Below are 12,239 nucleotides of genomic sequence, written 5' to 3' on the forward strand. Positions count from 1 at the left end.
AAGTCCATTCAACTTCCAAAATGTTCGGAAAGCAAAGTACAGCTTCTGATTGGCTGCAGGAAAATAGTTCACAAACTGGAACAGTCATTTCCAGGTTTGCGGCATTCGGGAGCCAAAACATTTGAGAACTAAGCTGTTCGAAAACCAAGGTAGATATTCAAACAGGTAAGAGCCCTTTTAGTATTGCTGCGTTTCAGTATGTTTAGACCTAAATCTACATGTTAAAATTGGGGGTGGGGAGAATTACCTTCCAGAAATTTTCAGGTATGTAATACTGCAGCTTGCTCTCCATTAAGTGACCAAAGAGTGACTGAACTTGGTAGAACACATTGTCATCGGGATTGTCCATGTCATCGTCAATCGAAAGCAATGCCTTTGGAAACAATTGACAAGGAAAGTTATTGAAAATGCATCACACTGAGGAACAGTTCAATTTTGTCAGGAGTTGGTAAGAGCAGTAACCAAGGTATTTAATATTCATATTCAACATACCCAAAGCTTCCTTATTAGCTATTCCCATCTTCAACAAACATACTGGTTAGGAAGATGGAAGGGACGAAGAGTAGGGCAACATGGCTGGCCTCATTGAGAGGCTTCTCACCAAACTGCACTACCTCAAAGGACTGGAATTCATTCTGTCCCCTTATAGGAACTGGATGGAGGAGAGATCACAAGGCTACCGTATCTGTCCTCCAAGCAAAGCAAAGCAAGAGCCTGGGCTTCAAATGCCCATGTGCTCCAACTACGGCCCAGGTGGGCCCAGAGGTATTCTTCAAAGGAAGGGGAAAGAGGGCAGGCAAGCTCCAGCTCTGTGTTTAGCCTCCAAACCTTTTCAGAGAAGAAAAGGAATCATCCTGCTGCTGTCTGGGAGGCTTGGGGATGATGGACCAATTGTGTGTGTGCTTCTCCTGTTGTTTTGTTTTTGGTGCTTGTGTTTGTGTGCAATTTGCTTTTGTTGTTTGGGGCTGGGTGTTCTCCTTGCTTTTAATTATTTCCAAAGATATGCTATTTGTCACTGCTGGGGTATGCGTGTTTTGCCTGGTTTTTACTGTGTTTATTTTGTGGTGTATGTGTTTTTCTGGGGGTGTTGCATGTTTGTTTTGTCATCTACACAAGTGTTTTGCCTGTGTGAGCGTCAACAGTTTTTATTCTGTGACATGGGCATTTTATGGTGTCCCAGAAAGTTTTGGATTTCTAAATGTGCCTGAGCCAAAACCCCACCACCAAGGTTAGAGATCCCCTCATTTACTGCATATGAATCTCAGCCGTGTAATTTCTGAACTAGGTAGTTTTGGATTTACCTCAGAGTTGTGGCCCATTTTCATGATTCAGCACTCCTTCCTTCCCAGAGTCCATACTATATGTGTGAAGTTAACAGGCATTCCAAAAGAATTTGCTTTAAGAACAGTAAATAAAGATTACCTCAGGAAGTCCTGGCTGCATATAGAGCTGTTGGAAGACTGCATTCATGTAACATGTTGCACCTCCATTTTTTAGCCCCACAAATCCTGAAATGGATCGACCGTCTACAGGTGGGAGATACTGGAAGATAGGGAGGCAGAGAGCAGAAATTTGTAGCAAAGAAGATTTAAAGCATTAATGGATATAATTATTAGAAAAACTGAATATCCAAGAGACTTTCCAAAAGTATTCATTATGGTTCCTTCCAACGCTACAATTCTATGACTCTCATTGTTTAATCCATTCTGAAGATCTGACACTTAGCTTCACATATACATAGCTGGAGTGAAAAAAATTACTTCCATTGAAGCAACACACTTACATCAAATTCCTTGGAAAGAGCTGGATCAAGCTGGTGATGCATAGAGAGCAGCTCTTTTGTAATAAGCTGTAGATTTGAAGGCGAGCTATCTGCCAGCATCACCAGCACTTCATATGCTGCTAATCGGCTATTCACTGTACTGCACCTAGAAGGGAGCAAAAAGAATTTGTTCATGCTGCATATTCAGTTTTCATACTAGCAAGATATATCAAATGACCTACTTCCAATAGTTGCCAAAGGGAATCCAAGTAACGTTTAATGCCCATCTGTGCAGTCCAATTTTAAAACCGTTCAGGGCATTTTTATTTCCTGGACCAGTGGATGTTATTTATTTTGCAGAGGAAGGCAAGGAATAAAACAAGTCTGTGTGCTTATCATTCCCTCCTAAAGAAAGGGTGGTTCCGGGATGTAAATAAAATGACACTTAAGCAGAAAAGTACTTAGATTTCTGCATAAAATCCCAAGCTCAGTGGCTAAGTTAAGTTACACCCATAAGAGACATTTACGAAAACAGTTAACCCAATTTCTTTGTTTCTGGGTATGGCATTCAACATTTTGAGGGAGTTATGGACTGTGATAATGCACGGGTTAGTTACACCAGCCCTATGGTCCAATAAATTGTTCAGATGCCTTTCTGCTTCTGAAAGAGGAATTGAGCTTTGCTTTTTAAAACAACTGAGCCCTTTGGATTTTGTAATGGACCGACTATACCCATTCAAATTATGCACAGTAAAAATAAATAGTTCTGGAAGAGCATTTAAAACATTGCTTAATAATCTTCAAGAATCTGAAATGTGATTCTCCACAGATATGGAACATCATGTTCTAAAAATGTAATAAAGGACATGAGAGCAATATAGATGATTTATAATTGAGTAGTATTTCAATATGTTTCTTAATAGCCTCTCTCAGGAACCACATTTATTCTCAGTTATTTAATTTCTCGGCACACTCAAGCACTGCTTATGAAGTTTACTTTAATGTCTTTTTTTAAAAAAGGAAATTGTTCCATTCTGCACAAAGCTGATTGACTATTCAAGGATGGTAGATCCGAGCCCTCTGTGCTTCTTTGTTTAATACAACAAAAGTCCTCATGCACTCTTTACTTTGGATGAAAGTCTTGCTGAGTGGCAGCCACACTGCCAGCTGGAGAATGGCTGTTCAGAATAATCCTAGATGCTCGGAAGAGGAAGTCATCTAATAATGGTTTGATCAAAGACGAACCTATAAAGGGAATAACACTATGTTCAATGTTGACCGTTACATGATTTATAATAAATGATCATGCAAGAAAAAGGTGTCCAGTGAGGGACCATGCTTTTCCTATCATCTCCACTTAAACAGGTCATAGGAAGCAGAGCTGAGAAAGGTCTTACTGGATAACTGCTGCCAGTGTCAGAACAGATAGCTTCACCTTGACGGAACACAAGCCGGACTATAGCAGCTTTCACTGTATTTAAAGAGCACCACCATCAGAGTTTCCCCTCCCTTTACTAAAACAACTAAGCAATGATTATCAAATGGCATCACATGCTGTTCCTGTTTTATTGTAAGCTACACATATAGCTATCAGCACCCCAGATAACTGTTATTTTTGTTCTAATTGTCTAGTTTATGACCAAAGCACTACGAATCAAATGTGGAAAACAGCAAATAATTTTCATTTAAGACCACTGCTATTTGAAGTATGTTCTAAGCAGGCAGGAAAGTGAGACAACCTCTGCTCACTCAGGTCTTATCCTAAGATATAGTTGTTCATACTGCCAAATTTGCTGCATTTGCTTATTTGCCTGAAAGCTTAAACCTTGCTCCACAAAGGAGGTGAAGAACCATTCTCTTTCCACTGTGAAAATTAGAACTCTTGTTGCCCATGGCAACCAGATGCAAGCAGCCTGACCTGACAAATTAGGAATTCTGGTGACCTGAAGCCTGAGCGATCTCAGCAGTGAGGAAGAAATCACTAGGTTTAACATTGTAATGACACAACTAAGCACTGAAAGCAAGTTACCTAGCATTTCCTTCTCTGTTCCGCAAAGTGACAGGAGGGTCTTAATGAGCCTCAAATGTCCCGCCAACAACACATTGTCAGCTTCACTGGTTTCACATTCAGCTGCACGGGTAGGTTCAAAGTTATCCAACCACGTGATCTCATCCTCCAACATAGCAGCTGGGCTAATCTTTAGTTGTTCCATTTCTGAAGCTAGGTAAGAAAAACCACATGGGTTAAGCTTACAGAACAGATGGACAAACTTAGGTTAACATTTTGTTTCATATAAAAGATATCATTTAGCTTAAAATGAACACAGAATTACTTTTTGGAAATGAAATGTCAAGACACAGGTAAACGTTCCTCTTTTTTTTTAAAAAAAAAGTTATTATAAAGGCAAATAGCATTTTTTGGCTCTTTTGCCTTTCTATCACTTGCTCATATTCCTACATACATCCCCTAGTGGCAAAGAACATGCAAGCATTATCCTGGCCACTTTTCCTAGTTCTATAAAACAATGTGAAAAAAGCCAAAGTGGCTCTTGTATGTTATTTCCATCCGCAAGAAAGTCGAATGCTATGGTAGTTGTAGTGTGTAGTTTCTTATGGTCTTGAAAAGGTAGGAAATGGTAATAGTAATACATTTATTATTTATACCCCGCCCATCTGGCTGGGGTAGTACTGCTACCCACCTGTGTGCTCAGAGTCAACTACTAATCATTTGAGACAATTAGACTGCACACTAAAACTAAAGAGAAGACCCAGGCAAAAAGTTCATGAGAGAGGCAGATGATCTTTCACTTGACCTCTGAAACAGAGTTTTTGGCCCATGCAAATACAGTCCTGCACAGAACTACAAGGATACAAATAATGAAGGAAGGATAAGAATCCAAGACAAACACATTTCCCTCTCTCCATAAGCGCAATCAATATTAATTCTTGACTCAACTTCGATGGCACTGGTTACCATGTGGATAAGGGACATTTTCTTATGGTACATTAAGTTTCAAGCAGTTTTGATTCCTATTACTTACATGTGAGATCGTCCAATAACTGGCATCTAAGGTCAAAGTACTCTGTACACTGGGACAAAAGCCTAAAAGCAAATTCAGGCAATTAATACTGGGAGGGGGGGGGAATCTCAGAAGCATGCAAAATATTTACAGAAACCTTTACTTTCCCAGGTACCATGTACACATGCAAGATGTTTATTCAGACCTAGCCAACATGTTGACTTACATTCTATGCTATAAAACAAAGGTTTGCTTTTATTTTAAGTTCACAGTAGTGAATTGTTTGTAATGATGATCATCATTCATCCCAGAATAATATGTTGAAATGCTATCAGCTTAAAATCCCCTTCTCTGAAAGCAGATCTGGGATTTGGTGTTCATATTTAATGTTTAACTTTTAAAGCAAACATTGTTGCACATTCAACATCATGGATGCTTATGTTCTTATTGAAAATCAAATGGTAACAGGAAGAAGACTGAAATTTTGTTATTGGCATGTATGTAATTTTTAAACAGAACAAAAAACCCCCACAGCACTATTTTGTGCATTTACTATGATCAACAAATCTAAAAGTAAGTTAGCATAGTATGCTGGCTGATGCTACTGCCTCCGAAAGCTTATCCTCTCTTTGTACTGGGTAGATTGTGGTTCAGTGTTGCATTATGATTCAGTAACTTCCTGGCTATCCAATTCCTATTCAAGCAACCACAAGGAAAATCCTAACTTCTCAGTTCACTTCTAGCACTCTCCCCCCCCCCCCCGTTTCACAAGTTTTTACTGCACTTGTCTTAAATAAGCATTTAAGACAAATGCTTATTTTTAATTCTTACATTCTCTATTGAACAAACATGCCTCCAACTTGCCTCTGGTTGACGCCTCTCATGATGCTGGTAGGTGACCAGAGCGGCAGCTGAGCGGTAAGGACGACACTCAAAAGAAATTGGTTTGGTTTTTGTATATCAGGGTGAGCTGATGTGTCTGTCTGACTGAGGGTATACAATTGGTCACAGGCCACGCGACGAATCTGGAACAGGGCAGAAGCACATGTCAGATCACAAAACCTAATACCAGTGTCTTAGAAAACTATTAAAACATTCAAGTTACTATCGTAATTTGTCCAAGCTAGCTGAGACAGACAAGCATGTAAGGAACAGAAGTGACCATGCAGGCTCTTTCTCGAGTGGGCACTAGGACAGCACCAAGTGGTTGTCATCCTCCAACTGCTCACTTGAGGCAGGAAAAAATGTCATCAATCCATTGCTGCTTTTGAGGCAAATCTTAGTTTCAGTTTGAAACTGGCACATCTGTATAAAGTATGATAAAAAATGCTTGCAGTTAATTTAATTCCCAGAAGTCCAGTCCTCTAAAGAACACAGCTTTCTCATCCTAGGAACTTGCTTGCTTGAAAGTCAGTGGCATAGCCTAAGTAACTTCACCTGTAGCAAATGTTTTTTCAGCTGCCACTGGCATGAGCACTTGGTCCATGCTACAGGGCAGAGCATGCAAGAGAACAGCTCTGAATATAAATGCAAGCACCTTACCTCTGCACTTGGCGAGCCAAGTAGTATGTCTATGATAAAGTCAGCAACACAAGGGAGGTTGTAAAAAGATCCTAAGAAAAACACAATGTGGATTGTCACAATTTGTTTCGTGAGAAAGCACTATAGTACTTAATACTCCTAGTATTAAAATATCATTGGGAAAATCTAATAGAATCATCAGCGTTATATGGCGTTACAGTAAAATGTGGGTGCCAGATATAAGCAGAGGTTGAGAGAAAGTGAAAACAGAGTTGGATGGTAACAAATTGGGACTGGGTCTTTGTATGTAGGGTCAGGAAACAACAGAAAAGCTTCATCCACTTCTCTCAAACCTACCTAGCTGCTGACTGCGGAGCTGTAGGCATGTAACTAAGAGAGACAAGGCCTCTCCTGCAATCAGTGCATCTTTGGTGGATACAGAATGCTGCCTCACACAGATCCCAGCATGCAGAGCTGTTGGTTCTCCTTCACTCCCTGAACTGCAATTGCTTCCTGCAATATGTTAACAAGTGACAAAAGATTAAAAGAAGTGTAGATCTCTCAAGTTAGGAATGAACAGCTACAGTTGTGATAAAGTCTTATGAGCAACACAGAGCTGAGGTCATTGCCAAATCTCAGCTGTTTCAATTCTGTTAAGTCAGCGGTGTACCTGAGCTGCTAAGACGGTTACGAATGCCAACAGGGAACAGCGTGTTGCTTTCTTTGATCGGCTGACTGCTTCCCACCAGGTCAAGCCGCCCTGCAGCCGCCGCCCATGAGAGTCGCATAAAACAAGCAACTGTGGAAGTGAAGTCATTTGCTTCCATTGTCTGGGGAGAAAAAAAAGAATTCTTGTTCAAGATACCAATGTGTTAGGCCAGAAAAGCACTTACACGTGACACAAAATCCAAGGAACATAGTTGGAAACAGGAGAAAAACTCTGGTTTCTGGAAGTGGCATTTTTTAAAAAAGGTACTAAAATTCTGCAGAGCGGATGTTTGAGCTCTGCCTTTAGCAGGGCTACTGCTGCCACATTAGACCTACTTACTTGGATTGCAACCCGTGCAGCAGGAATGATCTCCTCCACTCTGATAGAGGACCTGTCTGACACAGATAGCTGGCGATAAGAGGACTTCTCTGGGGTTCCACACATTGACATCTGCCTGGTAGTCTGCCGGCTCACATTACGGAATGGGCGTGACGATAGTGTTTCCACTCCATGTTTAACAATATCGTCATCAAGAAAGGTAGGCATGGTTTGCCCAACAAGCAAAAACCTAAATATTAAAAAAAATTGTGCTGTTTTGAACAGTGAAGGCACTATGTACCTTAGGAAGATGAAACACTGAGCAGATTAGGGTCATGCATATCTACCTTTGAAAACTTAATCACATACCTTGCCAGCTGCAGACAGATTGAATAAACTCCCTGTCTTGTTTCATAATCCACTTCTGATGGGATGGAGTCTCTCTGCATAACATTCACCACCAAACTGGAAAATAAATTTAGAGATTTTTAATTAAGACAAGAAACATGTAACGCATGTAGAAGTCTGTTGGTTGAAAATATTTCCCTGTATTGATGAGGATTAATATAATGTGTTAATCACTTAAAACAAAGCAGCCTCACTAACACTATCACTAAATCAGGGGGCCAGTTGACAGGCTCCACCAAATTCTGACTATCAACAGGTGAAACGGGGGAAAGCAAGGGCTCTGATGTAAATCAACTTCTTTCTGCACTCCACAATGTTCTGGACACTGATCCAATGACTGTGCCATCACAATAATGGCAGCACCTGTCACTTCCTTGCTTTCTGTGGTCCAAAGGCATACTCTTCTGTTGGCGTGTTATGGCTCAGTTGGTTAGAGCATGGTGCTGATAATGCCAAGGCTGCAGGTTCAATCCCTGTATGGAACAGCTGCATTGCAGGGGTTTGGACTAGATGATCCTCAGGGTCCCTTCCACCTCTACCATTCTATGATTCTAAGCACACAACTACTGGAGACTAGAGATATAAGCAACTCTCATTTGCCGGTCAAGTACTGAAGGACAAATATGCTAAGAGATGACATTTAATACTTACAACCTCCAGGTTATTCTTTTTAAATTCTAATCAACTATTTAAATTTATTATGACTTTATCAGTAGGGCATAGTCAATGCCATCTCAGTGCCTCAAACTATCTACTCCCATTCAAAGTTAAGTGCAGATTCAATGGTCAATGGCATAGTACTATCTATTATCCAGAACTCTTTGACAAAGCATTTTCTGCAAACACCTTAACAGATTTTGGGAGGACAGCACCAACCACTGAAAGCAGTATTGAAAAAGCAAGGATATCCAGGTTCCGCTGCAGTTTTGGCACCTATTTGTGTAGGAAGTGCGAAGAAAGGCTTATGGAAGTGGAAAGGTAACAGGAAAAAACCCTTGCTGCAATTTATTCAACATCATACACACAAAGAAGGCAAACTACCTAGTGTAATTTATGCTGTGCCCATGGTATTTGGAATAGCTGCTCGAATACTACTATTGAGAGCACCATTTACAGATACGAGTATTAAATGTATACTGAGTTGAGAATGCTTAAAGGCTAGTTCTCGCACAGCTGGAAGGTTCCACTTCAGAGTATTTCTTTCAACTAACCTCAAGCCACCTGCTCTGAGAAAATTTTCACAGAAAGATTTGGCACAATTTCTTGCCATTTCATCATCTGCTGTAGGCATTAGCTTGGAACTCAGGACCTGAAAAATATTCAGACTTTAGGTAAGTGGCAGAGTTTCAATGGAGCAATACACTAAGCCCCTCTCTCACCCACAGGCAAAGTATGCTCAGCTGGGCAAGAGTTCATATTACACTCTAACACTGCTACTCAGAATTAACTCACCATCCTACGGCACTTGGTCATCTGAATTCAATGAGACCTTTCAATAATGTTAATTAATTCTTTTATCAACACCTGTCATATAATTAAGAACATCAACACAGTCAGAGGTCCTTGAATACTAACAAAGCTTTCACGAAGTGTGTTTCAAGGCCCATGACAATCCCTATCATTTCAAGAGAGAAGGTATGGTATATTTACATAGTATGTAAAAAGAATGGAAGATAAGGAACTACAAGGTAGTGAGGGAGTGCCATGCGACCTGGTAAACAGATGTTTAGGTAGTTGCAAGAGAGCAGGATCACTACTATGGAAACCATGCAAAAATATCCCAACTGTGGACAACTGGAAACACAGTGTCACTACAGCAGAGTTTCATCTTAAGAGAATTCAATGACTCCTTTTTGTTTGCTAGCACTGTGTGTATTCTGCATGTTGGCATGCGGCTGCAGGTGTTTTGTGTTTTTTTGTTAGTCTGGGCTGCTTTTTATTACCACATTTTTTGCTCTATAGGACGCACTTTTTCCCCTCCAAAAATTAAGGGGAAATGTGTGTGTGCCCTATGGAGCGAATGCAGGCTCCTTGGCTTTAGCGACAGCAACACGAAGCCTCCGAAGCGCAGACCTCTAAAACAAGGTGTGTCCTATAGAGCGAAAAATACGGTACTTGCCTTTTCCCCTTTTGGGGGATGGAGGGTTTTGCATGTTTCTTTTGCCAGCTTTGTTTTGTGTGTGTTGGCATCACCCCATTTTTCTTCTGTGAATTGATATATTGTGGCATCCTTTATATTTTTTTAGTTTTCCAGATGTGCCTCAGGACTCAAAATATTTGAGGACCCAAGCACTAAACTATAGTTTGGCATTAAATGGATGAGCCTCAACAAACCATTGGGTTCACAGACTGCCTTTTCTCTCTCCTCCTCCGAGTTTGTTGATACTTGCCTAAGTCACATTTTAGTATTATGGTGTAAACCATAGACTGGCGGCTAAGTTTCATACAGAAAACTTTCCCAACTCTACCTGGAGATGCCAGGAACTGAACACGGGGTCTTCTACATGCAAAACAAAAGAATTGATATTTGACCCTACCCCACACTTCCATGCCAATTTACTCCTACCTCAAGATTGTAAAGTACTCTAAAAGTAGACATTCCTGGGGCAAAAGATCTGAAAAGACTTTCAAGTATTGAAGTAGCACTAGGCTGGTGTTGATGCTTTGTAGACAAAGAAGGTGACTTTGAAGACTGGGAGTTTGATTCAGAGAGTAATGTTTTCTGAGAAAAGAATAAGCATAGAATAATACAAATAAGAAGGCAGTTCTGATATAACATGGTTATATAGCCATGACAGCTAGTCTTTGGAGTCCTGAACTTCCTAAAAGTAATAAAATCTCTTGCAAGCACCTTTTGCTATACTCTATACCAGGGACAGAGGACTCATGGCCCTCTTAATATCGTTGGATTAAAAGTCCATCCCTGACTACTGGTGCAGCCGACTCAGGCTGATGGAAATTTGACGTTTGGAGTGCCACAGATTCCCCATCCCTATCCAATACCATAAAGAACTATAAAATACAATCTGTAGATTTTTACAAAGTTTATGCCACACCCTTCCTTTTCAATGCACTCCAGTGTAAATACCATTTCTCTTTAATTAGTATTTTTTGTAATGTGCATTATTATTTTTTAATAGTTGGCATCCATCTGTCTTGGGAGACAATGGAGGAGTGTGCCTTTGGGGGTGAAGTAAAACTGTTGGAAGGTTGCAGCGCGAGAGATATGGGAGAGACATGTTTTGTGAATGCCAGATTAATTTTAACGTAGTTTGCTAACTTCTATGAAACATGTTTAGGACCCAATGACTATTTGCTACTATCCTATATAGGTAGCTAGGCCAGCCATCCTTAAGGGTGAATGTTAAATGGGCCTGCGGCTTAGGAACTTTTCGAGTAATAGATTCTGTGCCAACTTTACAGATGAAGCTAGCAAGCTAATACACGGCTGTGCTAACATGGCATTTTTCCTGCCCCAGTGGCGATAAGCACATTAGCCATGCTATCTGAATCCCTAGAAGGAAAGTAATGTGTGCTAAGCAAAGGAATCCCACCCCCCCCCGCCAAAGCAACACATCATTAATAATAAGAGAAATAAAATTAATTTAGCCAGTGATGGTTCAATTCTTGCTCCACAATGGCTAGCATTTCCCCAGCATTTTATAATGCCTACAATTTAACGCCCTATTTCTTTCTCCATTCCTTTCAATCCCAAGCTCAATCAGTAAAACTAGACTATGATTGTGTAGTTAACAAAAAAAAAATACCTTTCGTCCAAGAGAATCTAGCTGATCAAGAGCTTCCTGAATAGCTGGGTCAGTAGGAATCAGCAAAAGAAGCCTCCGTACTCTCAAAGTAATCCTAAAGAATACAAGAGACATATAACATACTCAATTTCTGCTGGGCTGGACACTATGCTTGCTTGTAAATGCTTCCAAAATTTATTTATTTTTGCAGCCACAGTATTTCTACAGTGTCTTCAATAACACTACTTACCTTGGCTCTTCTAGGTTCGCAAGCTGGTACAGCATGTCAAACACATTGCACACAAGAGCCATTACCACTCCAGGGAGGGATTTTTCCTGAGGATTAAGAACACACAATTAACTTCCCTATTTCTTAAGCAATTTGTTAGGGTTCTCAATTTTTAAAAATTGAGTGATATAAATTTAAAACCTGGCCTAGGGATGTCAGCTACTTGCCAACACAAGGCACTGAATCCTGTATCCTTCTTCTCCCCCCCTTCACACACACACACACACACACACACACACACACACACACAACACTGCAGTGTTGATCTGAAATTCTGCCAAAGAAACCACAGCTTCACATTTCCAATACTTTTAACTTTTATGTACAGAGTGAACCAAAACATTAGACCTTGGAATTCTAAACTGTGTCATCAAATATAATGAACAGCAGCAGGGAGGATGCTTTCTACTTTTTCCATTTCTGCTTACAGTTAGAACTACTTTAAACAATTCAGATGCATTCATTT

General features: G+C 40.3%; 1 protein-coding gene across 2 annotated transcripts in view; it reads right to left on the minus strand.

Moving 5' to 3' along the window:
- USP24 (ubiquitin specific peptidase 24) overlaps positions 1–12,239 on the minus strand; it is a 72,045-nt gene that overhangs the window by 21,891 nt on the left and 37,915 nt on the right. For both annotated transcript variants that reach the window (XM_083510199.1, XM_083510200.1), the window contains exons 28-43: positions 11,735–11,820; positions 11,506–11,599; positions 10,305–10,460; positions 8,950–9,047; positions 7,700–7,795; positions 7,352–7,580; positions 6,974–7,133; positions 6,661–6,816; positions 6,325–6,395; positions 5,647–5,807; positions 4,804–4,865; positions 3,792–3,983; positions 2,890–3,007; positions 1,784–1,928; positions 1,423–1,542; positions 248–373 (exon numbers count right to left, since the gene is read on the minus strand). In XM_083510199.1, the coding sequence (XP_083366325.1) occupies positions 248–373; positions 1,423–1,542; positions 1,784–1,928; positions 2,890–3,007; positions 3,792–3,983; positions 4,804–4,865; positions 5,647–5,807; positions 6,325–6,395; positions 6,661–6,816; positions 6,974–7,133; positions 7,352–7,580; positions 7,700–7,795; positions 8,950–9,047; positions 10,305–10,460; positions 11,506–11,599; positions 11,735–11,820 (2,070 nt within the window). The remainder of the gene's footprint in view (positions 1–247; positions 374–1,422; positions 1,543–1,783; positions 1,929–2,889; positions 3,008–3,791; positions 3,984–4,803; positions 4,866–5,646; positions 5,808–6,324; positions 6,396–6,660; positions 6,817–6,973; positions 7,134–7,351; positions 7,581–7,699; positions 7,796–8,949; positions 9,048–10,304; positions 10,461–11,505; positions 11,600–11,734; positions 11,821–12,239) is intronic.

This window comes from Podarcis liolepis (assembly GCF_965112155.1).
Source record: "Podarcis liolepis genome assembly, chromosome: 6".
NCBI lineage: Eukaryota > Metazoa > Chordata > Lepidosauria > Squamata > Lacertidae > Podarcis > Podarcis liolepis.